The sequence below is a fragment of the Larus michahellis genome, chromosome 6 (genome assembly GCF_964199755.1).
Source record: "Larus michahellis chromosome 6, bLarMic1.1, whole genome shotgun sequence".
NCBI lineage: Eukaryota > Metazoa > Chordata > Aves > Charadriiformes > Laridae > Larus > Larus michahellis.
In genome coordinates, this window is record NC_133901.1 from 50,849,784 (window position 1) to 50,875,536 (window position 25,753).

The 25,753-nt window shown below is 39.3% G+C and overlaps 1 protein-coding gene across 1 annotated transcript; it reads right to left on the bottom strand.

The window, feature by feature from the left end:
• Positions 1-247: 247 nt before the first annotated feature.
• HELLS (helicase, lymphoid specific) lies at positions 248-25,373 on the bottom strand. The gene is made up of 22 exons (XM_074592227.1): positions 25,236-25,373; positions 24,977-25,098; positions 21,488-21,610; positions 20,074-20,133; positions 19,570-19,606; positions 19,413-19,477; positions 18,885-18,926; positions 17,836-18,060; positions 16,183-16,365; positions 15,794-15,937; positions 15,012-15,208; positions 14,243-14,339; positions 13,078-13,239; positions 12,428-12,570; positions 10,697-10,835; positions 9,178-9,261; positions 8,971-9,090; positions 7,095-7,211; positions 5,991-6,150; positions 2,734-2,830; positions 2,440-2,516; positions 248-793 (listed from the first exon to the last, which is right to left on the bottom strand). Exons 1-22 carry the CDS (start codon positions 25,264-25,266, stop codon positions 696-698), a joined length of 2,523 nt encoding a protein of 840 aa, XP_074448328.1. The 5' UTR covers positions 25,267-25,373; the 3' UTR covers positions 248-695.
• Between the last annotated feature and the right edge of the window lie 380 nt (positions 25,374-25,753).

A 25,753-nucleotide genomic window follows, 5' to 3' on the forward strand; every position in this document is an offset into this window, starting at 1 on the left:
CCAGGAAAAAAAAACAAAAACAAAAACATTTTTTTGGGCTCATTCAAGCTGCCTGGTTTTTGTTGGGATGGGTTTTTTTTGTTTGTTTGTTTTGACAGCTTTTGTTTTTTGGGGATTTTGGTGTTTGGTTTTTTTTTCCCCAAATGTGTGAGATGGGCTAATGTGCTAAATGAGTATGGAAAGAGTAAATTAACAGACACAACACAAGCTCTGCTTATTTAAGAAGTTATGCTAAAAACTCTACGCCTTTAGGACAAACCAGGTATTTATTTAATCAAAATAATTTTGCTGAAGTTAAAAACAGAAGCTACACAAGTGGCTGTTACAAAGGCTCACGTTCTCTCCCTTCCAAATAAAACCATAATTGACACTATATGAAAAAAAGTGTTTTAGGACTTCCACAGGAAGATTATTTTTTTTAAACACAAATTTTCCATTTTTAACCACTGATCAAAAGAGCTAGCTGCAAATGCTCATTTTCTTAATTTTTTATGGGACCCTACCAAAGCAATAACATGAAACTATCACCTGCATTATACTGTAGCACATGTTAAAATTCACCACAAGAACACGAGGGATTTGTACAAGGCCTTAACAAAGTCAGCATAAAGGACCGGTACGTCTAAGTGACATCTCTGGAAGATCTGATGTCAGTCTTATTTTTGTCCTGTAAGACTACAGGCCATACCTGCACATTAAAACACACATTCTGCATTGGAATCCGATGATTCTTCTAGGACCTTGAAGACACCCATTTTTTCCTTTTTCATTTTTTCAGAGGTCTTCATTTGATCTAGGATTAAAAGAAAACAAAAATCAACAGTAATAGGTGAAGTGTCTTCAATGTTACTATTGCAGATCTGAAAGTTGTATGGATTTTTGTTTGGATCTGGAAAGCAAGTTGATAGAATCATTTTGCTCCTTCATCAACAGTTTGCTACTGAAGATTTGTCCTTGAAAATATTTTTCGGTTCTGTACTTTAATAATAAAAAAAAAGATTCCATTCTGGCTAAAGCTGAATGGAGATAAGCAGTTTTAAAATCTGCCTGAACTAGTCTTGTTTTCCTGAGAAGAAAACAGAACGCAGTAAGCCTATTTAGTGAAGTTACTAGGAGAAACACAGAAAATTACCGCTCTAAGCAATATTCTCTTCTAAATTTCAATTTTCTAAATTTTAGCACTTGCAATTACTATATTGCCCTTCCAGTGAATATAAAACTAATGAAAAAGTATTGTCTTCATATCAAATTTTATAATTATGGCTTAGAGGGGTAGGATGTGGCATTTCAGTTTCTAAAGCATTATCTGCAGTTAGCCATAGTAAATATTCAGTACATAACACTAGACTAATATATTTGTATAAACATTTTTTCACAACTTTAATACACTAATTTTGCTTAGTATAGCCAAGAAGAAAAAAAAGAATAAGCAACCATTATAAATAATGATGCACACTAATAACACAAAATAAATGGCACCTTCTCCAGCTTGGAAGGAGAAACCAGATCGTTTCATAGACTGAACTTGTAAAGACAGAGACAGACCACATTATCAGTGCATCAAGAATAATGTTCTATACCAGCAGTCAGTTAACTGAAATGAGCAGTTTTATAAAACAATTTCTTTAGATAATCTAGGGAAAAAAATTAAGCATAGCAACAGTTGTTCTAAGGCAAATTTATTTTACTCAAAACTATACATATCACACTAATTTAAGGCTAGCTATCATTTTTACTTCTAAATTCTGGAATGACTGGGTTTTTTTTCCTGTATCTATGCTCTGAGGCTTATCTCTCAAAGACACTGAACGAAACAAAGCATACTAAATCTACCGTTTAGACAAATTGGACAAGAATTCTCTTCCTTTCTCAGAAAAGTTAAGGTTTTCTTTAGAATATGTTGGCCTGATCAAGCACTAGAACTTTCAGACAACCTCAAAAATTTCGTGTGGTCGTTTGGTTTTTTTCAATATTTGATCCACTGACAAACCACAGTAACTCTGAAGAGCTCAAATTTTTTCCCCAAAAAGTGTTAACAGTATATTTTGAATTATGATAGTATCAAAACAAATTTCAAAACAAGTTTGCTGAAATAAATATTTTCTGAGAATAATTTCTATCTTGATTAATTACAGCAATTTACAGGGAAAATTGCTTTGCAGAACACCTCCTAATCTATGCTTTTCATTCACAGTATGCTCAGGGCACACGATGCATGAATGTGGTTTTCTGGAATACTTTTGTTTAAGTTCTGTTATTTCTTCTTCAGCAAATGGTATTGGAAACATCAGCAAAGAGGCCAAAGAATCCCTTTTCAGATGTAGGCAATGGAAGCTATGGCAACTTTTTACATATAAAGACTCCTACAAAATGTGAACTTACTGTTGAACAGGAAAAAAAAAAGAGAAAAAATACAGTTGAAAGAAAACTCTGACTTACCAATAAGATCACTTCTATCCAAGAGTAACTCTAGATCTTTATCACTGATTACTTTTTCTTTAGATCCTTTAACCTCCCTGTTGAGAAAGAAATAATCTCTCTTAATACAGATAACAGCATGTTAACAGTTAGTATTCCATAGAAGTCAGTTTTCCCACATAGCAGAATCCCTAGGACATTTTTTCCACTATGAAGATCCACATACCACTTCATAAGACAAAAGAGCTATTGACAGCTGCTTGCAAGCTGCAAGTTACAAGCTCATGGTCCAAGAAAAATATGAAAACTGCATACCTCTCATAGTCTCTGGATTTCAGTAATTCTATTAATTCCTGAGGGTCCAGGCAGCTCTTTGACTGTGCTAGACCAGATTTGCCACCTTTAAACTGATCTGTAAAAAGGAGAAATTTTAAGAAAGTACACAGAGACAGGAACAAATCCTGTAAATTGTTAAATCAACGCTGGATGCACATATTGAACTAATTACTCTTGCACATCAAAACTACTGCTATGTTTCATTGTTTTAGTCCTAGCATTGTTTAGCCTTAGTACGGTAAACACACCTTAGGCTAACAGCCTAACTGGTGAAAAAAGTCAGAGGTACACAAGAAGTTTACATGCAGGCCTTTCACCTTCTAGCTGTAGTATGCAGAAGAACTGATTGAAACACCAATTCAACATGCACACACGCACACACAGAGCAGAAAAGCCATTAGTTCTACTTACAGTAAAAACATTGTAAATAAAGTTAGATGGTGGATGCTGAAGTTTGTTCCCTTTGTATTGTAAGCTGGTTGAAACAAAGTAAGCAGTATTAACCACAAGATAGGAAATACGTGAAAGATATGTGGTTTGCAGAGAGAACATCCCTCATTTTAATGGACTAGGCAGACATGACAAAATAATACACCTGACAGGTTGTTTTCTTGAGCTGACTATGCTAATGCCTATCCACGCACAAATCTGGATGTCAGCACAAATATCCAAAAAGTTATACAAGACTATTACTTAATGAAAGCTGAGCATGGATGAAGTCAAGCTCAGTCTTGCACATTTCAAGGAGACAGGCAAGGCTTACTGTTCTGTGCCAAGTTTCCTCAGTTTTTATCAACACATATACCCATTTTATTGAGAGTCTTCATCGATCCCTTTTCATCACACTGCTGTTCTTCCCTATGCTTTGGTTTCAGAAGTCCTCCCTACACCTTTTCCCATCTCCATCCAAGGACTGGCTGTTCCTCTGTGACATGCAAGTCAGATGCAAGTTCCAGAGGGGTTTGAGCTACAGGATTCTCTCCCACTAACATCTGCTGCGTCACGCAGGATCCAGGTCCTGTCATGCACTATTAGTGATGCAGTCCCTCCCTTTTAGTTTTCAGAGTTTCACGAACTATATGGCATTGAATTAGTGCCGTACAGATCTTGGGTTTCAATAATAACGACACAAAAAAATACAGAAGACCCTATCAAGCACTTAACACTTTAAATAGAAGTTTATGTTCATCATTTCCTCTTAGTCTGACAACTACTAGTTCAGCTAACATCATACTGGTTCTCATACAGTTTCCTAGGCAACTTTCTTCAATAAAACAGAAGCACAAGACGGAAAGAGTAACCTGGTGCTGATGCCAAATAAGCATTCTGCTTTGCAACAAATCCCAGTTCTTAAGCTCCAGAACTTGTACTGTACACATCCTACTTGGTTAGACACCACTGAAAGGCCTGACTTCAGTAAGCTCTGCAATGTCCCTTCCACATCCACTACTCCAAAGTTCCAACATTTTTTTAGATATTCAAAATTAGAGGATCCATTACATCACCTTTACATTTACACAGTGGATCCAAAGGTTCCCTGAGGGGACATCCCTACCTAAGCTACAAGATTTAGAAATGATTCACCAATAGTTACCAAGATAACTATTCAACTTATTGCAAAACTGAAGACATGACCCAACTTGACACTTGGCTTCCTTCCAGTACAACTAGTCACAGTTCCTGTAGCTACTATAATATACGGCAGCCATCTACTATTCGAGCCCATTCTGTTTTATGTGCTCATCTTGCCCTCTGGTTTTAATTTCAGGTTGGACCACAGTCAGATCATTAAAAACAAAATTTTTCTTACTTAAATTAGTCATTAATATGTCTACAAAGAGTTAGAGGGCAATTCTGGCAGTCACACCAAGACAGCAGTGGCAATAAGATTACAAAGATAAAGGCTATGGCTAGAATAAAGGAAGCATCTAACAAAGATTACTTAACATCATTCAAAACCAAAGGCGAACCACAGCTTAGGCTTGACAAGCAGTGCACTGTGCAGTAAACAGTTACAGGTGTGGCCTTTCTGCCCCTTTATGCCCTCATGAAAATGCTTTTTTTGCGCCCCCCCAATATTCTAAGGGAAGTTCCTAACCTCCTTTAAAGTTTAATATGAGGCTAATTATTGTCAGAGGCCCGTTACAAGAATTGTATTTTTCAAGTGAGCTTAGTGTTTGGAAAATGCTATAGGGAACTACTGTCCAAATATCACGAACAGAATAAGCTATGGAAGCAAAGCAGATTCCTGTAGGTCCTAAACAAGAAAAATTTACCCCCAAGAGAGACACTTCAACCCAATCACTTTAAGACCTTTGAGTACAACCAGATATACAATCAAGAGCACAACAATAATCACCATTGTTGCGCATATAAAATCAAGGACTATTGTTCTATTCATCACTGTTTAGTTGTTCACGCAGGACTATTCTACCATGGTTATAACATAATGTTCTTAAATTCAGAAGGACAGATGCAAACAGGATGCTGAGATTTTTTACAGTGATTTTACAGCTCCAGGATTTGCCATCTCAACGAAGTTTAGCAGGAACCCCCCAGAAACCAACTTTCTATTCTCTACTCATTTCACCAATTTTAATAGGAACACTCCTTACTCAAGGAAGTTTACTAGTGCAACTGGAAAAATCTATCACTAAACTTCACATTGTGACACACTGCTCTAGATGTCATTAGATAGGCATATTGCACTAAATAACGAGCAGTTTAAACTGCAAGCAATAAGAATTTTTTTACCTGCTTTTCCATTTATATTCTGGTTAATTAGATTTTTAAAAGATAATAAACTCAGACTTGTCATCTAGCCACAGCATTTTTGATGCTTAAAGTCCAAAAACATTTGGGTCAAACAAACTAGCATCTTGCTAACAAGCTGCCAACAAGCCCAGAGCTCTGCTCTCTTGTTGCCTGGTTTTACCTATATTTCTTCCAAGTAGGTTCCCTGTCCCATCCCCTCTCTTTTTCTCCCCTACCTACTAGTAAAGAAGTAGCCATAACATGTTGATTCCAGAAATGCTAGAAGTGCTCTTCTTTAATTTGCTGCAGAAGTTACCTACAGTGTGTTTAAGAATGCATTCTGAAACTTGTTGGGATGATGAAGCTTTTTGCATTTAAGAAAACATACTAAAGCAGTCACAACACAGACCAGTAAGAGTTCTCTCTTGAGACTTAAAGAGGGAACACATGCTTACAGGAAATCTTAAGAGAAAGATACTAACTTTTGTGGATAATCAGTTTCTCCAGCTTCCTTTTGGCAGCAGCTCTCTCCACAATCTTCTGGTCAATAGTATTTGCTGTCACAAGACGATAAACAACAACAGGCTTTGTCTGGCCAATTCTGTGACACCTGTCTTGGGCCTGCAAGTCCGACTGGGGGTTCTGAGCCCATAAAAGAAACAAGTTAGCTACACCATTAACTTTTTTTTTTTTAAGAGACATACCACAGACAACATTTTCAATAGTGAGCTCCAAGAGTCAGAGCGGAAGCAATAAGCAGGGCAGCCATGGCATAATAGAACTCTACATCTCTTTACTCTTAAACTTATCCATGACAAGCTCTGCTGCTGTAGGTGCACCGCTGGATTAACCCAACTAGCTCGGACTGCTTCTGCACTACGTGCTGCAGTTTTCAACAGATGGACATGTTTTGTATCACAAATTTAGCTGAGGGTGTTAGCTGTAGTTTTGTAGGTTTTTCTGTTGGAGGATAAGAAAAGGGATTAAAAAAAAGTTTTCAGCTGTTTTTGAAGTGGCTCTAGCTTTCCTGAAGCTGAATAGTCATGCAAACAGCAGGCTATTAAAATAAAGTGAAGATGCAGAGATCTTCAGTCATTTCCTTCCATACCTCTCCTCTTCCCAGTCTCCAGACTCACAAGAGCAGCAGAATCCTAGCTAGCTAAAACACACATGGCAAGTCACAGGAGGAAATTCAAGGGGCTAGTACTAGCATGGCGGCTGCTCGAAAGAGGGAACCTGTAGACGGTCCGGAGGCATTCAAACTTAAATAACAAATTGAAAGAAGGAAATGTATCTTCAACAGTAACAGAAAAAAACCTCCTGCTTTCAGTGTAACTCAGGGGCAAACAGGCTAGCTTTGGAAACCAACTCTAACTTTGCATTTGATAAGCTAGGACTTTTCAAATAAGGCTGCGTATTTCATATATAACAAGTTTGCATATACTACTTACTATTATCTTCATGTAACACCTCATTAAAGTTACAGAAATGGTCTATATCATAATGGGTTAGTAAATGATTATCAAAAGCAGCAATAGAGAAAGCATTTTATGACACATCACTAGGTTAACAGTCTGTCAACATACCCAGTCACTATCGTATATGATGACTGTGTCTGCCGCAGTTAAGTTAATGCCCAAGCCACCAGCTCTTGTACTCACTAAGAACAGGAAGACGTCAGGGTCAGTATTGAATTGATGCATCTGGAAGAGAATTTGTCTATTAAAAAACAGCAGATGGATCAAACACAACACAGCTAATGTTTTGACAGACTTGTATTTAAAAAGATAAACACAGATAAAATACAGCATACACTGTCAGAGGCCAAACTAAGGCTTTAGCAGCATTGCACGCATTCAGGACAGGACAAGACCAAAACGTGAAGCAATTATATTTTCTCGTCTAATGATTCCAGTCAATGAGATGTCTAACACACAGAGTGGAGAAGACTATAGCAAGGTACAGCCCAAATCACATTCACCTCCATATAACCTACCTAAGATGAGCACAGTCCAAGTTGGCAGAGCCTAAAAACGTATCGAATTCTTGACTAAAGCAACAATCTGAAATACTGATCCCAATTTAACTGCAACTTCCAGACACTCTGTATACCTCCTCCTCTTACTTCAAAACAAAGAGTAATGTTCTGGCCTCCTACTCAGCATCTAGCCTACTTTCACTGCAAGATGTTTCCAAGCGTCAGCAGAGCTCCTGCCAGGTCTGCAACACCAGTCAAAACCTAGTCTATTTAGTCTGACCACTGACATGCTGGTAAGAAAACTGAAGTGTTTAGTAATTTTCAGGACTTTGGTCACAGCAAAGAAACTATCATCCCACTGCCAGATGGAAGCAGCTATCCAATCTCTCTAAAAGCCCCATATCCCCTGGACTCTTCTGGACATCAACTGCAGCACCATCAGCTAATCAGAGAGCTGCGAAGAGCCCTCCTGAACTTAGACTGGTGATCTGGAAGACTTCTCTCATCCTGCACCCATACCACATTGTGGTAGGCACACAATCAACTCCTAAAAATCCCCACAAGCCAGTAGTACAAAATTTTACCAGCTTATTAGAAGTTACTATAGCTTGCTGACATACTGCTAGTTAGCCTTTCCTCTTTAAGAATCAGCTCTAACAGCAGCAACCTAAGGGTTTAGGGGTTTGGTTTTCGTCAGCCGCATTGTGGTACAGGAAAAAAAAATGGGGCAGAAGGAAGCACAACTTGAGCTAGATAATCTGTCATTTGCCACTGTTTTTCTTTATCTTCATAAACATTAGTGCATACTTTGGAGGCCAGATGGCAATTGCAGCACAGCCCCTAGGATACATCCTGTGTACTTCCTCCATATAGGCATTGCTCTTTTACATGCCTGCAAACCCTCAGAGAGGTAGTTTTCCAGAACCACCCTGCATGGCCGCTCTTTAGGATAAATATATGCCTCAGTAGTAAGGCATTCTGTGGTTATCTGAAACCATTAAAAGTATGCAAGAACAAAGGATTGCACTGGAACAAATCCACATGCAATTTTGGGCTGAAGTTACAGGTGTCCTACTAAAGTACAAAAACTCATTTCCTGGAAATCCACTTTATTTGGCATTAGATTTGCAGTATGCTGCCGTAGATGCTAGCATCACACCCTGGCTGCTAGGAAACAATACATGCAAGGGTAAAACTGGGATTAGCATCTGCGACAATCTAGATATATTCTATACTTTACATTTAAGCAACAGAGTACTTGAGCACCCATCATTCTAGGCATACCCCAAGATATTGGTTACTAACACATTTCATTGCTTCAGTATTTCTGAGCTGCAGATACTAAAGCAACAGAAAGGATGTCAATTTCCAGCATAGATGTATTTTGCCTATTAAAGGCTAAATGCTGTGTAAAATCATGTTCCAGTGTCACAGGAACAAGCAGGATTTGCTAGCAGGCTCAAAAGGCATGTATATCTACTTACATTTTCTTCTCTCTCCGAGTAGGACATAGAGCCGTCCAATCGACTAAATTTAAAGTCTCTCAGATAGCAGTAATCCATCAAAATATCAAGCATCATAGTCATTTGTGAGAACAACAAGACCTAAAAAACCAGAAAGATTCCTTAGTACCATTTTTGGGCCGTAAGGAGACAACTATGGCCCCCACACCCAAAAATCGTTAGTTTTACCTTATGTCCTCTCTTTTTCAGTTCTGGAAGCATTCGGTCCAAGAGTAGAAACTTGCCTGAATTCTTTACTAGATCTTCATCAACCTTGGAACAGGGGAGAGGGGAATTATATATTAGGATGTAAGGATACCAAAAGGTTTCCCTGACTCAGAAGCACCAACAAAAGCTGTCTGAAAGCTTCTCACAGAAAACAAGCTTGTACCATCTTTTTAACTAAAAGCCTTAAGATTGGAAGCAATGCTAATTTTAGCAAACTGCAATGAATCAATTAAATCATGATGAAACTAAATCAAACCCCACCCTTTCATATGCCCATATACTTAAAAAAAACCCTAGACAGTTTTCATCCCATTTCTGGAAGGAGAAACCCTGATGATTTTAATTCTTCCACATGGAAATGCAACATTGTTTCTTTCCCACCTTGTAATTAATGCACAAGGCTTCCACCTACTGGACAGAAGGAAACACTGCTGAATAAGTTATTACACATCAGGCCATCAGGCCACAAAATTTCACAAAACAGGTTTTCACGCTGCTACATTACACTCCTCTTTTGCTCAAGAGTTTATTAGATCTGATTCTTGCTATGGACTCAGAGCAGCTATTTAGAAACTTCTCAGGTCTGAGCCATACAGCAGCCACCTCGCTAAGTCCTAATCCATCTTCCTGAGCAGGTATGAGCTCCTGCAAGTGGTGTCAACTGTAAAACAGTCTGCATTTTCTACACATTAACTGATTTCCCCTCGTCACCCAGACTGGACTATCTGCTTTTCATGCACTGACTTTACATTGATAAACTTCAACACCTTGCTCCTGAGTGCAGCTGAATCTGTTATCATTCACTGAACAGGAAACATGACTACACATGCCCACAAACTGACATTTAGAACGTGCAAGCAACTTCTAGTTTTTCAAGATTCTTTCAATTCAAATTCCTTCATACTTTCCTATATTGCCAACTGCTTTGTGTAGATTAAACTACCAGCTGGCCTTTGTGATATAATTTGGATTTTTTCCCTTTTAGGGAAGAGAAAGGATGCTGTACCCTCTGAGCAGACAACTCCATTGAACTTGGTTCAGCCCTTCAACATCTCACACTTAAAAGTTATCACTGCATCTCCTGCAACATGTTATGAACAGTTCACCAAGTTCAGCATTTTTTGTTTTAAAAGTTAACCTTTGTGAGGAGAGCTTGAGGCAGATGCTAAAACACTTTGAGTTAATGGAACCCAGCTACTGTTTTAATTCATTAACTTTGCTCCCAGCAGATAAGTGCTGCCATAATGAAGAACACTACAGCATCATTATGTAAAGGCTAAATGGGCACAGAGGCTGAACTGGTGTCTGCAACTGCTGCTGCAGGAAGCTTCAAACAGTGATTCAGTCACACTGATGGAATTCTATGGGGAGTTATATGCCAAATACATTGAAAAGGTCATTCTTAACTGCTGATGGCTCACAGTCTACTGCTTTTTAGTACCTGGAATAATTTTTCTCCTAGTACTTTGACAATATGTACCTTGAATTGTTGTGTAGCAGGGTCCAATGGATATTCAATAAGATAGGGGTGATTACAGCATTTCCTCAGTAACATCATGATATTCTGCAGTTTAAGGTTCACCTCTGAATCCATGGGAATGCTGACTTCTACCACTGGCCTTGAAAAGATACGTCATCTTATTAGTACAGAAAGCGTCAACCTTATTATGCTACAGATACTGAAGAGAAAAAAAATAAAAGACAAAATCAAGCAATGGGTTCACATACTGTGTCAAATGTCCTCAAAATCACTGATAGTTAGTAAAGCCATTACCAGAAAAAACTTCTTTTAGTGCCACACTTGGCACCAAAGGCACAAGGGTTTGCCATTATTGGTTTAAAATACAAAAGGGCAGTCAGTAGTAATCAGAAGCAGAAAAAACAACTTGTTCAAGTCACCCATCAGAAAAGGGAACAGACTCAAGCCCTCTCTAGAACAAATGATCAGATCTCCTGTGGAACAATACATAAGCTATTCCAAACTCACCTCTCTTCCTATCCCATTTCAGCCACATGTACACATTGCAGGATCCACAACAAATACAGATATTTAGCTCTTCCACATCTAAGTACCATCTCCAACATAAGGGATACACGCATACCATAAAATTAATACAAACAAAATATTTGCATGTCTGTTCTTGCGAAGTACACTGGACTACAATAAAAATCTAACAAAATAAGTACATTTCAGCCCGAAGATTAATCTAGTTTTCCTTATGCCCAAGGGACTCCCAAGCAATTTACAACCACCAACAGACCTTGCCAAAACCAGGAACAAAGGTAATTCCTCAGCTTCCTCAGCCCTGAACCTCAACTCTGATTTTAATCACCAGAAAGTGACCAATACCTGTCACCAAAACAGCAATAACTGTGCTGGCCTTTTGGGTTCCAGGCCTCAGCTTAAGCCTGCATATTTTACAAAGTTTAGCGAGGAAACCACTCCTCCCTTTTCTCTAGTCTTGAGCCCAAACTTTGCTTCAAGTATTTCTGAGTAATTCTGCAAAAACCTATTAGTTAACTGTAGTTACCACACCAGCATTATCCCTTATCCTGTCTTTGAGCCAATGAAAGATATACCTGTGAACGTAACTGGACATTGAAGACAAAGGTTTACATGAACCTTGCAAAGCCTACAAAACCTAGCAATAAGGCAAGGTCTTCAGCTGTTTGCCCTCGTTGCTAGCTGTAGCCAGGACCTAAGCTATTAAAATGAAATTTCAACTACCAATTAACTAAGATGAAGCAATTCTTCCTTGGCTGGTACCCAGCACCATCTTAGACCTTGAGGTTCTTCACTACCAAAATGTTTTAGCAGCCCAAAGGAATTACATTTCATACTTCGACATTTTAGCTCTTTCTGGATTATCAACAGCACTATTGTCACAGGACCTACCTAAGACTAATGAAAACAAGAACTCAAGAAGCAATTTTATTGCTAGATCCTGCAAAGGCGACAGGTCTAGGAGTAAAATGTCTTTTAGTTGACTGTAACTGTAATTCAGTGAGTGATGGTACAGCCTAATCATTTCTATCATGGCCCAGCAAATACTAGGTAAAGGCAAAGAAACAGATCAAAGCTACAAGGACAGTGAATTACAAAATGCCATTCTTCTTGATCAATTTGAATAAGCAAAGCTCTAGAAGGAAGTTAAGAGGTAGACAGTGTAATAAAAATTAAAAAAAAAAAGGCTCTTTTTAGGGCAGGTACCTCTCTTTTTCTACTTCCTCTTGCATTTTGCTGATCAATTTTTCCAAGTCATCAGGTGAACCGTTATGTTCTTCACAATAATCGACCAGTTTTCGGCTACGTCGTTTAGGCCGACCTGTAGGACTCAACTCAACTACTTCTTCCTGTGGGAAAGGATAATGTTGCCATCAACAGCAGACAGCTTCAGATTCAAAGGCCTATGCTGACCCAAGAATTCTCAATACTGAAAAGAGGTCTCAGTGATATGCATCATGCACCACTTAGACTCAGCAGCTGTAAGCTTTGCTAAGTAGGAAAATGCAGCCCAAATCTTAAAGTTATATAACTGCAGATTTTGAAAGCTTCTGCTTGATTTTTAAAGACCGCATTAGTACCTTACCGATTTTACAGCAGAAACTGTCAGCCCTATGAAACCTGTTGCCTTTTCCCCCACAGGCTACAAGTGATCAAGAATGTGTTTACACTCATATTGTGTTAGTTCTGCGTCCACTGAGACCAGTCACAGTAACTGCCATTGAAACAGTGGGATCAGACTAAAGATTTAAGCAAAAAGTGGGTTAAGTTGCAATGGTAACAAAGCAATACCAATGTGGTTTTGCCTACAATCCATTAATAGCAAGCACATTTCTAACATCCCTATCAGAAGATACCTCATTATTTCCAAACAGTTTGCTAATGGTGCGATTTACAATGGCAGTATAGAAAGTTTCTTGCTTCTTTGCCAGTGGGGCATACACCACAACTTCTCGTTTAGGAGGAACCTCAAGAGCAACATCAGATTTCAGTCTTCTCAGTAAGAAAGGTGTCAGAATCTGAAATGTTGATCAGATGTGTTAAAATTACTCAAAGCTCTCAACATGGCTAATTTAAGAAATAAAACATAAACACCACCCACAAAAACAACACACAAACAAGTCTACTGATATAATGTTATTTTGACAATTTAAAGCAAGGGAGATAATTTGCAGAGTTACATATTTCATTTTTTAATATGGATGCTACTCCAAAACTTTTACGCATGTGCTGGTAATGCATGTGTTTACACACCACATCCACTGACATTTGAAGAATTTTGAAGTGTTTAATAAAGGTGCAGTAGTAACTACATTACAAATAATTTTCAAATTATTGAAATAATTTGACCTTTCAAATAATTTTCATTAACTGGAAGGAATTTTATTATCAAACACCTCATTTTGGTTGTTATATTTCTTAAATCAAGTTATTCTGGGAAAGCCCCAAACCTTTAACCGAAATAAGTAATAAATTTCATCGAGAATTATACCTAGAAGATACTATTTATATCTCTCACCACCAGCTTATGATGGAAAAATGATAGTTCTGTAAGCATTTACTTCTATACCTCCCCTTAAAAAGTTGTGAGTGTTAATTTGGTTTTGAAGACAGGCACATTATACAACTAGTTTGTCAAAAGGTATTCTGTTCAACACCTAAGTTACATAAATTCCCTCAAAGTTATCTTTCAGTAAAATAAATATACTAATCAAATCTTTTGGCAAACAGAAGTAAGCAACTGCAATTAAGGTGGACTAAACTCAACTCAGTTCCAAGAATAAAAATGAATCATTATGAAAGAAGTACATTGTTCCTTTCGGTATTTATAAGGGCTGTAAAGATTGAAAAAAAAAAAAACAACCAAAACCACCAAACAACCAAAAGTCTAAGGAAGTCTAGAAGTGCCGCAACAAAAGCCTCAGGCCCGCATTTCAGCTCCACAAACAAGACTTTGACACACTTCATAATAATCATCAATGTTAGAAATAAACCATGAAAAAAACAACAAAAAGAAAAAACCTGATGTAGCATATGCAAGATGTTTTGCTCCCTTTCTTTAGCAATAATATCTTCAGCAGTTTCTGTAATGCTGGTAATGTCAAACCAGGATTCAAAGCTATAAAAACAAAGCAAAAAAAAGAGGAATAGCTTACTTCATAGCTATTATTCTTCATTATTTAAGTATACTATTCTTCTCTTATCCTGCAATTTAAGAAAAACAAAACGCTAATATTCATCATGAATACAAGGTGAACAGGAGGTATTTCTGAAATATCCCTGTCAATTCAAATGCTTGGGTTTTTAAGTGATTGGTAAAAATACTTGTATTAGTTGGAATACTCACTATGATCTATTACATTCAATCTAGTCTATGGTTTTTTTCCAAAATTAGTTTAAAGACTGGTTTGGCAGTGTTCTTCCACCTCACCCCCTACTGCTTCAGAAAAGGATCCAGCTCCCATGTGTCCCATGTCTTCCAGCCTCACACAGCTTTCTGCAGCACCAGGCACCTACCAGACAAACATCTCCCCCCAAATGCTCTTATCTTAGCTCAGAGTTGAGCTTCCACTATCCATAGAACTGACAATTACTTCCTTTCCTTTCTGAAACAACTAAGTGTAAAGGCAAGACATATTTCAAAGCCTTTACCAACAAATAATCACACCAAATTACAACCATACCATAAAATAGCTCTTCACACGCTGATACAAGTTTAATTATTAAAGAGTCACAATAACGCCCAAACAAAACAAAGGGGAATAGTTTTCACCATCAGATCACAACTTACCTTTTTAAATCATCAAACACATCTGGCAACAGGAAGTTAAGCAATGACCAAAGCTCTGCCAAGTTGTTTTGCAGGGGAGTACCAGTCAAAAGGAGTTTATTGTCTGCATTAAATCGTTTCAGTTCTCTGATAAGGCGGCAGTTCATATTTTTAATCCTGTGACCTTCATCCACTATCAGGTATTTCCAGAAACAGTGCTACAAAAAGAAAGGATATTTCAGCACATCTTAGCTTTACTCCATCAAAACATGTGCCAGATGAGGCAAGCAGCACTAATACGACTAATACTGCCCATTACAATGATTTTTTATTTACAGTTGTTTCTTACTTTGCCAGACTAGAAGAGCTGAGTCCAAACAGTTAATACTATACGCCTGCTTCACAGTAACTGCATTTAGAAAGCTTAGGTAATTACAATAAAACTCCTATAAGAAACTCATCTCGCTGAAAAAACCATGTTAACCATGATATTTATACACCAAGTATAGCTTTTTAGTACAAGCCTCCCTCACCATCACCTACAGAAAGGTAATGAAAAGAGCAGGTATGCTTTACTATCTGCTTACTTCACTTTTTGGGTAGCATTTTGTTTGAAGAACTTCCTAAGCATAAAATTCCAGAGCCACTGCTACCAAGGAAAAAAAGAAGTGAATGCCAATATAAACGTTACAGTAGGACACTCATTGAAGAGACTGCATGTGGGGGGGTTTTCACTATATTGAAATGCATTGCAATTGTGATGAGGCATTCCATCCATCCTAGGGCTTTCAGAACTTAGATACCTGCAGGGCATTTCTGTCTCGCATTGCTATTTCAAAGGAAGTAATGACCACAGGATGGATTTGCAGTGATCCTTGTCGCCCATGAATTTTACGAACCAGCTTACGACGTTCCTGCTGAGCTCCGTGATAGAGCATTAGTGGAATCTGAAAAAAGAGGTTTTGAAGTCAGGTGAACTGAGCTAAAGAAGACAGTAGAGATAATTAGCTTTGTTACAAGAAGGCTGTAAATACATGGCAAGTCATGACACGGTGTGTAGTAACCACACAAACAATTACAATTAGACTGATGTTCCATACAGAAAAAGTTTTAAGGCAAAGAATTAGAATAAAGAATTATGTAATTTGTTCTTTTAAACCTAAGGAAGAAAAAGAAAAAGAATTTCTTTTACCTCTGGAGTAAATCTCTTGAATTCAGACATCCAATTTGGAAGAGTAGACAGAGGACCACATACTAAGAATGGACCAGGAACTCCTCGCTCCACCATCAGTGCTATTGTTGCAATACACTGGATTGTCTTTCCCAAGCCCATTTCATCAGCTAGAATGCCATTGATACCATTTTCCCAAAGCATCTGCATACACAGAAAAAGAAATGTAAATGCAAAATAGCCAACATACGTTAAGAACAATAAATACCTTTAGGAATGTAACACTTGTAGAAACTCTCTACCAGGCACATTTTATATTACAGACAAGTAAGATTTCTCCATGATGAAAATAAATACAAGCATCTTGTAAACCCCAGACATTCATATGTCATGTGCTTCTAGCACATTAAATGCCTGACTAGAAAGCAAAAACTAGAACAGTAACAGAGGAAAGGATGTAAATTAGTGTTATAATCAAAAAAGCACTTCAACTGCAAGTACCACTCACACTACTCAAATCTTCACCCATCCCAGCTGCAAAGAATTCCCTTAGCTCCCTCCTCTAAGAGACCAAGTTATTGTGCTGATGTTTCAGTTTTATCTGTTCGAGTAGCTTCTACAGGAACAGCTGCTTCACCGTAGGAAAAAGGTGCAATTCCTGAGGAACACAGCCAGCTGTCCAGTAAAAGCTCTTTACGCAGACACTGCCCATTCTGACAAATGACAGAGCAACTTCTCACAAAAGAGCAGACAGACACGAAAGTGTTCTGTGGCTACTGTATTGTATAACTTTGGCTACTATTCATAAAGGTGGTTATTATCACTGAGCTGTGTTTTCCCCTCACAGAATAGGCCTGTCTTCCCTACGAACTTCCCAGTCACAGAACAGAATGTTTGAGTTCAGTGCCACTCACTCATGAGATCAGCCTCAGCCTGTAAGAACAAGATACATATGCTTGGCAGGGAAAGAGAAAAAGAAAGAAAAAACCTAAGGGTAATATGAGATCAGTAGCAGCAGAAAATTAGTTCTATCTGGCTCTGATAATTAAAAAGCAAACTTGCTCTTATTTGGCTTGCAAGCAAAACCAGGTAAAAGTTAAATATGTATGTGGGCAATCTTTATTTCAAGCTTCTTTAGTTTTTTATTTCAATAGCTAAAGACAAAACATTTTTAAAACACTGTGTTAATGTTACTAGTTAGATTCCAAGATGCAGAGAATGGAAAACGCATCTGTGTCAGGCCTGCAAGACACTGGGTCTTTATAAACACCTATGGGCTAGGTATTCAAACCCTTGAAAGAGAAACAGTAAAACTGTCCCTTAGTAGTATGCATGGTCCTTCTGGTTTCACAAAGTATTGGTAAGGAGAGGCTGAAAAGACAGTTGAGTTGAACAAGAAAACAGATGGAGAAACTGAAGATGGAGAACACCAAGCAGAAAGTCTAAAGAAACATTTACAAACACAAATATCCTCCCCATGCTGAAACATTATATCTCCTGCTTGACAACTTTTTCATAACACCAGATTCTTGTAGCATGAGAAATCATAAAGAACTATCTCTCTCTTCACCTTCCCTGTACCAACTATGATCACAGTCTTCTAGTGGCTCTTTCCCTACACATCTCTGTTTCCAATCGTCAACAGATTCAGTTTCATCAACAATTGCTACATACCCGTAGCCACTCCATGCCTTCCACTTGGTACCACCGCATTATACCACCAGTAAAAATCTTTGGCTGCTGAAAAGGCACTGGTTGTCCATTAAATTTCCGTACTGGATCAAGGAATTGCTTGGCACTGTGTCGTACAGCTTGACACAATCTATCCTTAATGACGCTATTTGAGTCTCCGTTTTTCTGAAGGTTTTCTGGACACAGGTTGTCAGAAGAGCTTTCATCCTATAGAGAGAAGTTCAAAGAACACATGGACGTGACAAGTGGAATGCACATCAAAGGCTAGCTAACAGTAGCCCAATACTTTTGCCCAATTTCACAGAATCACAGAATTTACACCTGTCTTAACGTGCAGTGAAGTAAGACAGCCCCTGACACAGACTTTATTTGAGTAACTGTCAACTCAAGAGTAGAATTTATTTTTCAGATTAACATTACTATGTAGGTACATGCCAACATGCAAAATTTCAATGCTTTATATGCATTCTTTACTCCTTTAGAACTGAAGAGCAGTGATACCTACCGAAGCGACTGGGCCTGTAATTTTCTACCCATAAAAGCAAGCAGACTTAAAACCTTCCTCATAGCAGCTAGCATTTAATACAGCTATATCCCTTCTGTAAGCAGATTCTAGAGAATGGTGGAAAGAAATGCATACTGTGCATGTAGCTTTTAAACTACAGCAGCAGAGACCACACCTGTTATCTCCATGCTTGAATGCTTAAAAATTACTGTCTTAAGGTCTTACACACCAGCATAAATATTGCGTAGTAAATTCCTATTTCCTTTATTTTTGAAACTACAGGTGTTCTATAAAGTATAAATATGTTCAAATCCAGTGGTTAAAAAAATAAATTAGCTTGGATTTCTGAAAATAAGTATTTAAGTGCATTCACTTGCACCATTCAAAATCCTACTTCAGGACTTCAATATCTAGCAGAGAGATGTTTATTTACAGGAGAAGTTTAAAGAGATACTATAAAGTATAAAAAGCCTTCCCTCCCTTTGAGCTTAACACACTTAGACTGCAACAATATGTGCAAACATACCTGATTTTCCACTTTACTTTTTTTTGCCACTGATAGTATTTCCTGGAAACAAAGAAAAAAAAAAACCTATGCTTATGCACTTTTCAACCTTAAAGGCTACTACAATTTGTATTTCATGAGATCTTTTTACTGAAGAATCTGGACATACTTTAAAAAGCTTTCCATACAAACATCATTAATCATGCAAGTGACTCTAAACAAGGCCACACACCAGTGAATGCATTCCAATTACAAAGGGTAACTGAAAATTCAACTGGCAACATAGTCTCTTCACAGCTTGCCTCCCCAAAGACTTTAAAAAAAATAATATCTGAATTCTACAGGTTTGACAACACTGCTTGTTACATAGATCTTTGTTGGAAGGAAGTCATATGTTACAGACTACTGATGCCTGTTGGTTGATAAATCTCTGACAGCAATGTACGAGAATGTATTGCTCTAAAATACAGATGTCACACATCAATTGCCTCACCAGTTAAAATCTGTGCTACGAAAACCCAGACAAGCCTATTTATAGTTATGGCCTACCTCTTTGGACATAATTTCTGAGATGTTATATGTCCCATCTTCTCTCCCTCTCTTCTTTTTTGCACCTGTCAGATAACATTTGAGTTTATACAACACATCAAACATTAAAGAAACTAAAAACACCAGTACTGACAAAAGGCAAAGGCTAATACAGTACCCGATTTCTCCTCTTTGGAATCACCTGGATTTTGACCCTAGAAAATAAACAGAGGAAGAAGTTCATCATCGTATGCATCTCTATGACAGATATAAAGATGTAATCAGCCTCAAACTGTTGTCTTTTAAAGCTTCGTGAAACATTTTTACTATTAAGCAATTTTTAAAAATACAGCAAAAAAAATTCCTGCTTATCTTTATTACTTACTCAGCATCTTGGCTAAACAAACAATCATTGCTAAAACAAAAACCTCAAGACAAATTCAAACCATTTTCTTTAATATAAATCAGTCTGAAGCATCTTAAGATGACTGTCATAGGATGCAATTTTTTAAGCACTTTTATACAGTCTTATTATAATTAAAATAAATATGGTATACTAGATAGATCCTGCAAGTCAAATACTGGCTAATCTAACTTTAATTTATGTACCTTAATCAAACTGACATCCTAATTTGTTAGACTTTTATTCAGAAAGTTGCATAAAATAGCTAGTTAATCTTACCTTTGCAGATTTTAACATCATCTCTCTCTTTTTTTCTAGCTTCTCCTTCCTCTTCTGTTCCTAAAAAACCCCAAATAAACCACACACATTTCTTATGTTTCAGTAACACCCACAAGAGAACTATCCATTAGAGAAGTGATAACAGGCATAGATTACATTGGTAAGAGTTCTGTGTACTCTACAGATTTTTGTTTTTGCAATCTCACTAAAAGCCTCTAGTCTGATACAGTTTGAAATGATAAAGCGAATAGTTTAAACACTTAAATACATTAATTTAGAAAGACTCCAACAAAAGTATTCCAAATTGCAAACTCCTTAAGATGACATCTATTGCAGTAAGTTTTCCATGTATGCAGCTCCCCTTTAACTTCCACATATTACCACTTGCATTCATTGTGGAACAGAAAGCAATGTAAATAGCCTACAATGCCTTTAATGAAGAAGTGCTTTCATGTCTTGAAGAATTTAAGATTCATTCCATCTACTATTTCTACTTGCTGAAAGCAAAAGGACCCTGGAAAGAGAGACAAAAGACCCTGGTATTTATCAGATGGAGCAAGACTAACTACTGAAACATACATTCTATCAATGCAGTAACCATGAATTCAAGCTGACAGTTAAACTCGAAAAGTATTTTAGAAAGGAGGTTCCTGCAGTCTGTCAATGTTGCTTTTATGAGAATGTTGTTGCACTGGATCTTTTCCTAAGATTCTCCCTCTCTCTCAAGTGTAGACTCTTCCAAGCTTGTCCATAAAGGTACAGTTAAGAAAGGCAAGATAAAGCTAGACATGAACTCAGCAGCCCAAGGATTAAAAGAAACAAAATATGTCAAATCATTTTATGGAAGCTCTTGTTTGGGAACAGCATGGTCTCAGATCACTGTAATTTATAAATTTGTTTGAGGGAGGTCTACATTAGCATCCTGAAGACATATCTCATCCTCAGCCTTCAGTAACTAACACAAAAAGGCTGCACAACAAAGGCAGCACAACTGCACAAAAAGGCTCCTACTTGTCAAGTTTTTGTATCTTATATCCTCCCTCCAGGTTTTCTAGTTCCCTTAAACATTGTTTCTTGTTTCAAATACTTGTTTTCTCTTCCTAGCACTCAGGCCAACAGAAGAATTGCAAAGATATCAGTGCCACCTTTACACTGTGATTTTAAGTTATAATTCATGCTCTTCACAGTTTGATCAATCTATTAACTTACATAAATTCTGAATATTGTGCAAAGCACTGCTTCATTCCTGGGCAGTAGTTCTTGTAGATTTTCATGTTATTATTGCAATCTTAACAGCATTTTTACTTCAGTTCAAACAGCAAGATGGGAAAAAAAACCACACAAAAGACAAACCAAAACCAAACACATGGCAGCCCATCTTAAGAATACCCACGGCAGACAAGAATACACCTACCTCTAGCTGCTGCTGTTCCATTTTGGTTAGCAGGAATTTGGAATAGATGTTGCTTTTTTCAAGCAGATGTTGAAGCCTCTTATAGCGCATTTCACTCGACTCCCTGTCCCAAGAAGTGCGAGCCTGGCCAACACAAAGAGATGCCAAGTATTTATAGAAGCTTCAGAGTTAATACTTGTAATACAATGAAGGGTTTTTCTCCGGGATAACTACACACACCCACACCTTTCCCTTCCAGTCATTATACATCTACGATTTGTGAGTGTATAGACTCACATGTACCTATGAAGTGCTATAAGATGAAAGAAACCAAGAGTTGCATTCACTTGTGTATGTAAACACATGCCTCCAGTGCAGTGTAGCACAAGGTATCGAAGGGCTCAAAAGGTACCTCAACTTCATTTTATAGATTTGGAGCAAAATTAGATTTAAGTTTATTTGAAGCCTGGAAAATTTGTGAGGAAAAATCCACCTACCCGGCAAAATTCAGCACAGTTTTTCAAGTATTGGTTGGGATGCCTCCATGTGCCATTTGCACAAAGGTACAGTTTTTTTCATTATGAACAAGATATTTAGATAGCTACAAATCCATCATACCTAATTTACAGAGGTCAGGTCAATCCCCAGTGTTAAAACACTAACTTCCTGCTTTGCTTACAAAACCCACATAGGCTTTTACAAGTAACTTCTGTTGAATTAGTCAAGGCTGTGCATTTAGAAGTTTGCAAATTACTCTTTGAAACTAGATCAAGACTCCCTCCAAAAGTAAAAAAGCATTCACCAGTCTGCATTCACCTGACACTGCCTGTTAGATTGAGATATCAAACAAGTAAAAAGGCATAAATTAGCATCTCCAAGAGAAAGCCCAGCAAGGTAAGATGCAGAGCTTTACGAGATGCTTATCTATGCCGTTGCCTTCACAAGAAACACTGGGGGAAGGGCACACTAAGACAGAAAGGCAGGGGAATCTCCCAAAGCTAAACAGACTAACAGGCAGGGGAAAAATGGTATTAGCTCAATCATGGGACAAACTGTATAACACAGGAAAGCGGTAGCATGTTTCTCTCCCCAGAAATCACGTATTTATTTTCCACAATTAGTACTCTACGTCATTCTTATCAGGTAGCTATCACCATGTTCTTTTATGAGAGGAAGATCTATCTCCACAAGTTCTCTGTGGGAAGAGACTGCTTTCCCCTGACTCTCCATACAGTTTTTATTTGCTTCTGCTCTCCCCAATCCAGATTTTTTCCTTCAGATGAAAAGTACCTGAGCTAAGAAAGACCAACCCTTAATGGCAATGCCAAGAGAGAATATAATTAAAACTGAACTACATCTTTCAGCAAATTGCTATTGCTCACTTTTTATTGGAGTGAACACAGCATCCTTACATTAATTGGTCAATCTGAAGGACTGTTCCCTTGACCAACTGTGAAAATGTCAAGGGGGAAAAAAGAAAACTCAAAGACAACAAACAGCACTGAACTCATGGTTTCTCCACTTTGTCCTTTGACTCAAATCATCAAGCCTCAAGAAAGCGGGAATTTCCCCCCGCCCCTTTTTGACCGAAAAGGTCAAGAATTTGCCACTCTCTTTCCTCACTCCCCAATCTTACATATTTGCATAGTGGTGTTTTGCCATCATCCCACAGAAAGAATAAGTGATTCCTTTGTTGAACTGCTGAACAAATCTTGGGCCCATAATTGGGCTTTGCACCAAGTGACAAGCATAAAAAACCCAGAAGCTTCAAGAACATCAACTACCCCCAGGATGCCAGTAAACCTGGGTTTAACGACATGAGTGACTTCCCTTGGTCTGAGTGGCCCAACTGCACAGAGAAAGCATGACAGAAGCACACAGGACAGTGGAGAGATACCCTTGCTATAGGTAAGCTCTATGGATTCTCAAGAAATGAAGAGAATACAAAAAAAACCCAGCCCTATCACATTATAGCATTGATACAGAAGTGGTTGGTTGTGAAAGAAACTAAATTCTAAGTCCTTTTCTCAATACTTCCTGTGCAATGAGGTAATTTGCTCTACAAGGGTTTCCTCCTTACCCTCCAAAAGCATTGCCTGCAAATTTTTAGTTCCAAGTCTGATCAAGGAATACCTGAAGAGAAGTTCAGACAGACTCTATCATGACTTACTGTTTGCAAGAAAGAAGATTATGAGACTTCTGGGAGAATAAAGTATTATTTTCTAACTACAGTAGCACAAAATGCTGCAGTCTAAAAACACACCTTTATAAATCACAACTTTTCTTAGGAAAAAGAAAAAGAGTAATTAAAGTTAGTTCCAGGCCTTAGAAATTGTATTTTTCATGCCCTTAGAATAACACTTCAACTTTTAAGACAGGAAACAAACAACCCTGATTTCTCAAGTACTTTGAGTAATAGCATTAGTTCTTTAGAATACAATTCCCAGAAGAGCATTTAAGAGAAGAGTTCTTTCAAGCTTATATTGCCTTATGCCTGAACCACAATACCTTACATAGTTTTCTGATACCTCAATAATTTGTATGAGTGCAGGTCTAGAGGCATCAAGTTTTCATGTTCTCTCTACAAAACAGATTGGTTAGTATCAACCAACGCCTAATACCAACACATGAAAACATTCACAGCAAGAGAGAAATGAAACGTAATGATCATGTCGTGTGTGTCAGGGACTTATCATTTCCTGAAAGCAGTCTGTATCTCCTGCAACAGAAGCAGAGAGAAGTACACAAACCAGGCACCAACTCTCAGGATGATTACATGTACCTTTCTCCCGGCAGTGATGCCAGCGATGGCATGACACCGATCCTTTTCGGGACGCTTTTTAAGCCAGGCCACTTGCTTGATGCTGTTGCTGCCTAAACTAATACCTGCTACCAAAAGAAACGCATAACCGGGCTTATTTCTGGAAAGGATAAGTGGCATTTTTATAAGCGTCCTGCAGAGCTCTAATCATGTCGTTTGTTTGGTGGGTTTTATAAAATAAGGAGGAAAAAGAGGAAGAGAAACGTTATGTACACACACAGAAAACGCAAAGAAAAGAAAAATCTTGCCTTTAATATTTCAGAGAGGAATTCAGAACAATGTAAACATACTACCCTTTCTGAAATCAGCCTACTTTAAAGGCACGATATCTTGGATCTTTAGGCTCGGGATGACAAAAGTAAAGCGGCGATCTTCTCATTGCAAACTTAAACGTGTATAAAACGCAGCAAGCTTCTTGCTGACTGCCAGAGCCCACCATTAGCCTTAAAAAGAAAGGCCTGCCATGGATGATCAGAGACGCTTGTGAACCGCAGCATCCGCCCGCCCCTCAACAGCCCCCCACGTTGGTTTGTTTGTAAATCAAAGGAGCCGCAGGACACCGGCCCCGGCCCCCAGCCGCCGCCCGGTCCCGACAAACCCAACCGGCCCCGGCACCCCCGTCCCTCCGCGAGGCGGCGCCGGCTGCCGTGCGGGGTCTCGCCGCCCACCTCCTCCTGGCCGCCCCTCACCTTCTCCAGCATCTGCCGCTCCTTCTCCAGCCCCGCCGCCTCCAGCTGCTCCTCCTCCTTCAGCATGGCCGGCGTGATCACCGCTGCCTCCGCCTGCTCCCCCATCTCCGCTCCCAGCGGTTCTGCAACGACCACGGGGTTTGACCACGGGGGGCCCGACCGCCCCCCAACCACCGGCCCCCCAACCACCGGCCCCCCAACCACCGGCCCCCCAACCACCGGCCCCCCAACCACCGGCCCCCCAACCACCGGCTCTCACCGCCGCTGCTCGCCGTGTTCTGGGCCGGCATGGCCGCGCGCCGGGGCCGTTGTGGGCGCGAGGCGGTCCCGCGCGCCCCGCCAAACTCCTGCGCGCGCTGCCCGACCCGCGCGCTGCCCGCTCGCCTACCCGCCTCGCGAGAGCAAAAACCGCGCGCTGCCCAACCCTCGCGAGATGAGGCGGCTCGCCCCGCCCCGCCCCCTCACGGACCCGCCCCCGCGGCCATCTTGACTCCTGGCAGGCCCGCCGTTAGCCCGGGCAGCTCATGGGTCCGCCCCTGTTGGCCGGTGACTCGCATCAGGCCTCAGCGCGCGCTCGGGCCTTCCCGCACAGCGCGGGGCTCCACAGGCCGCAGTGAGCCCTCGGCATGCGGGGCCTCGTCCGTGTTAAGCCGTGCTTCAGGGCCTGTGGTGTACAGGCCGCCTTGACAGAGCCGCCGCAGGCCCATACTGTCAGCGGCCGCCGGTCGGGAACGGCGTGATGAAACTGCCCGGGCTTCATGATCCTGCTTCCCTCTG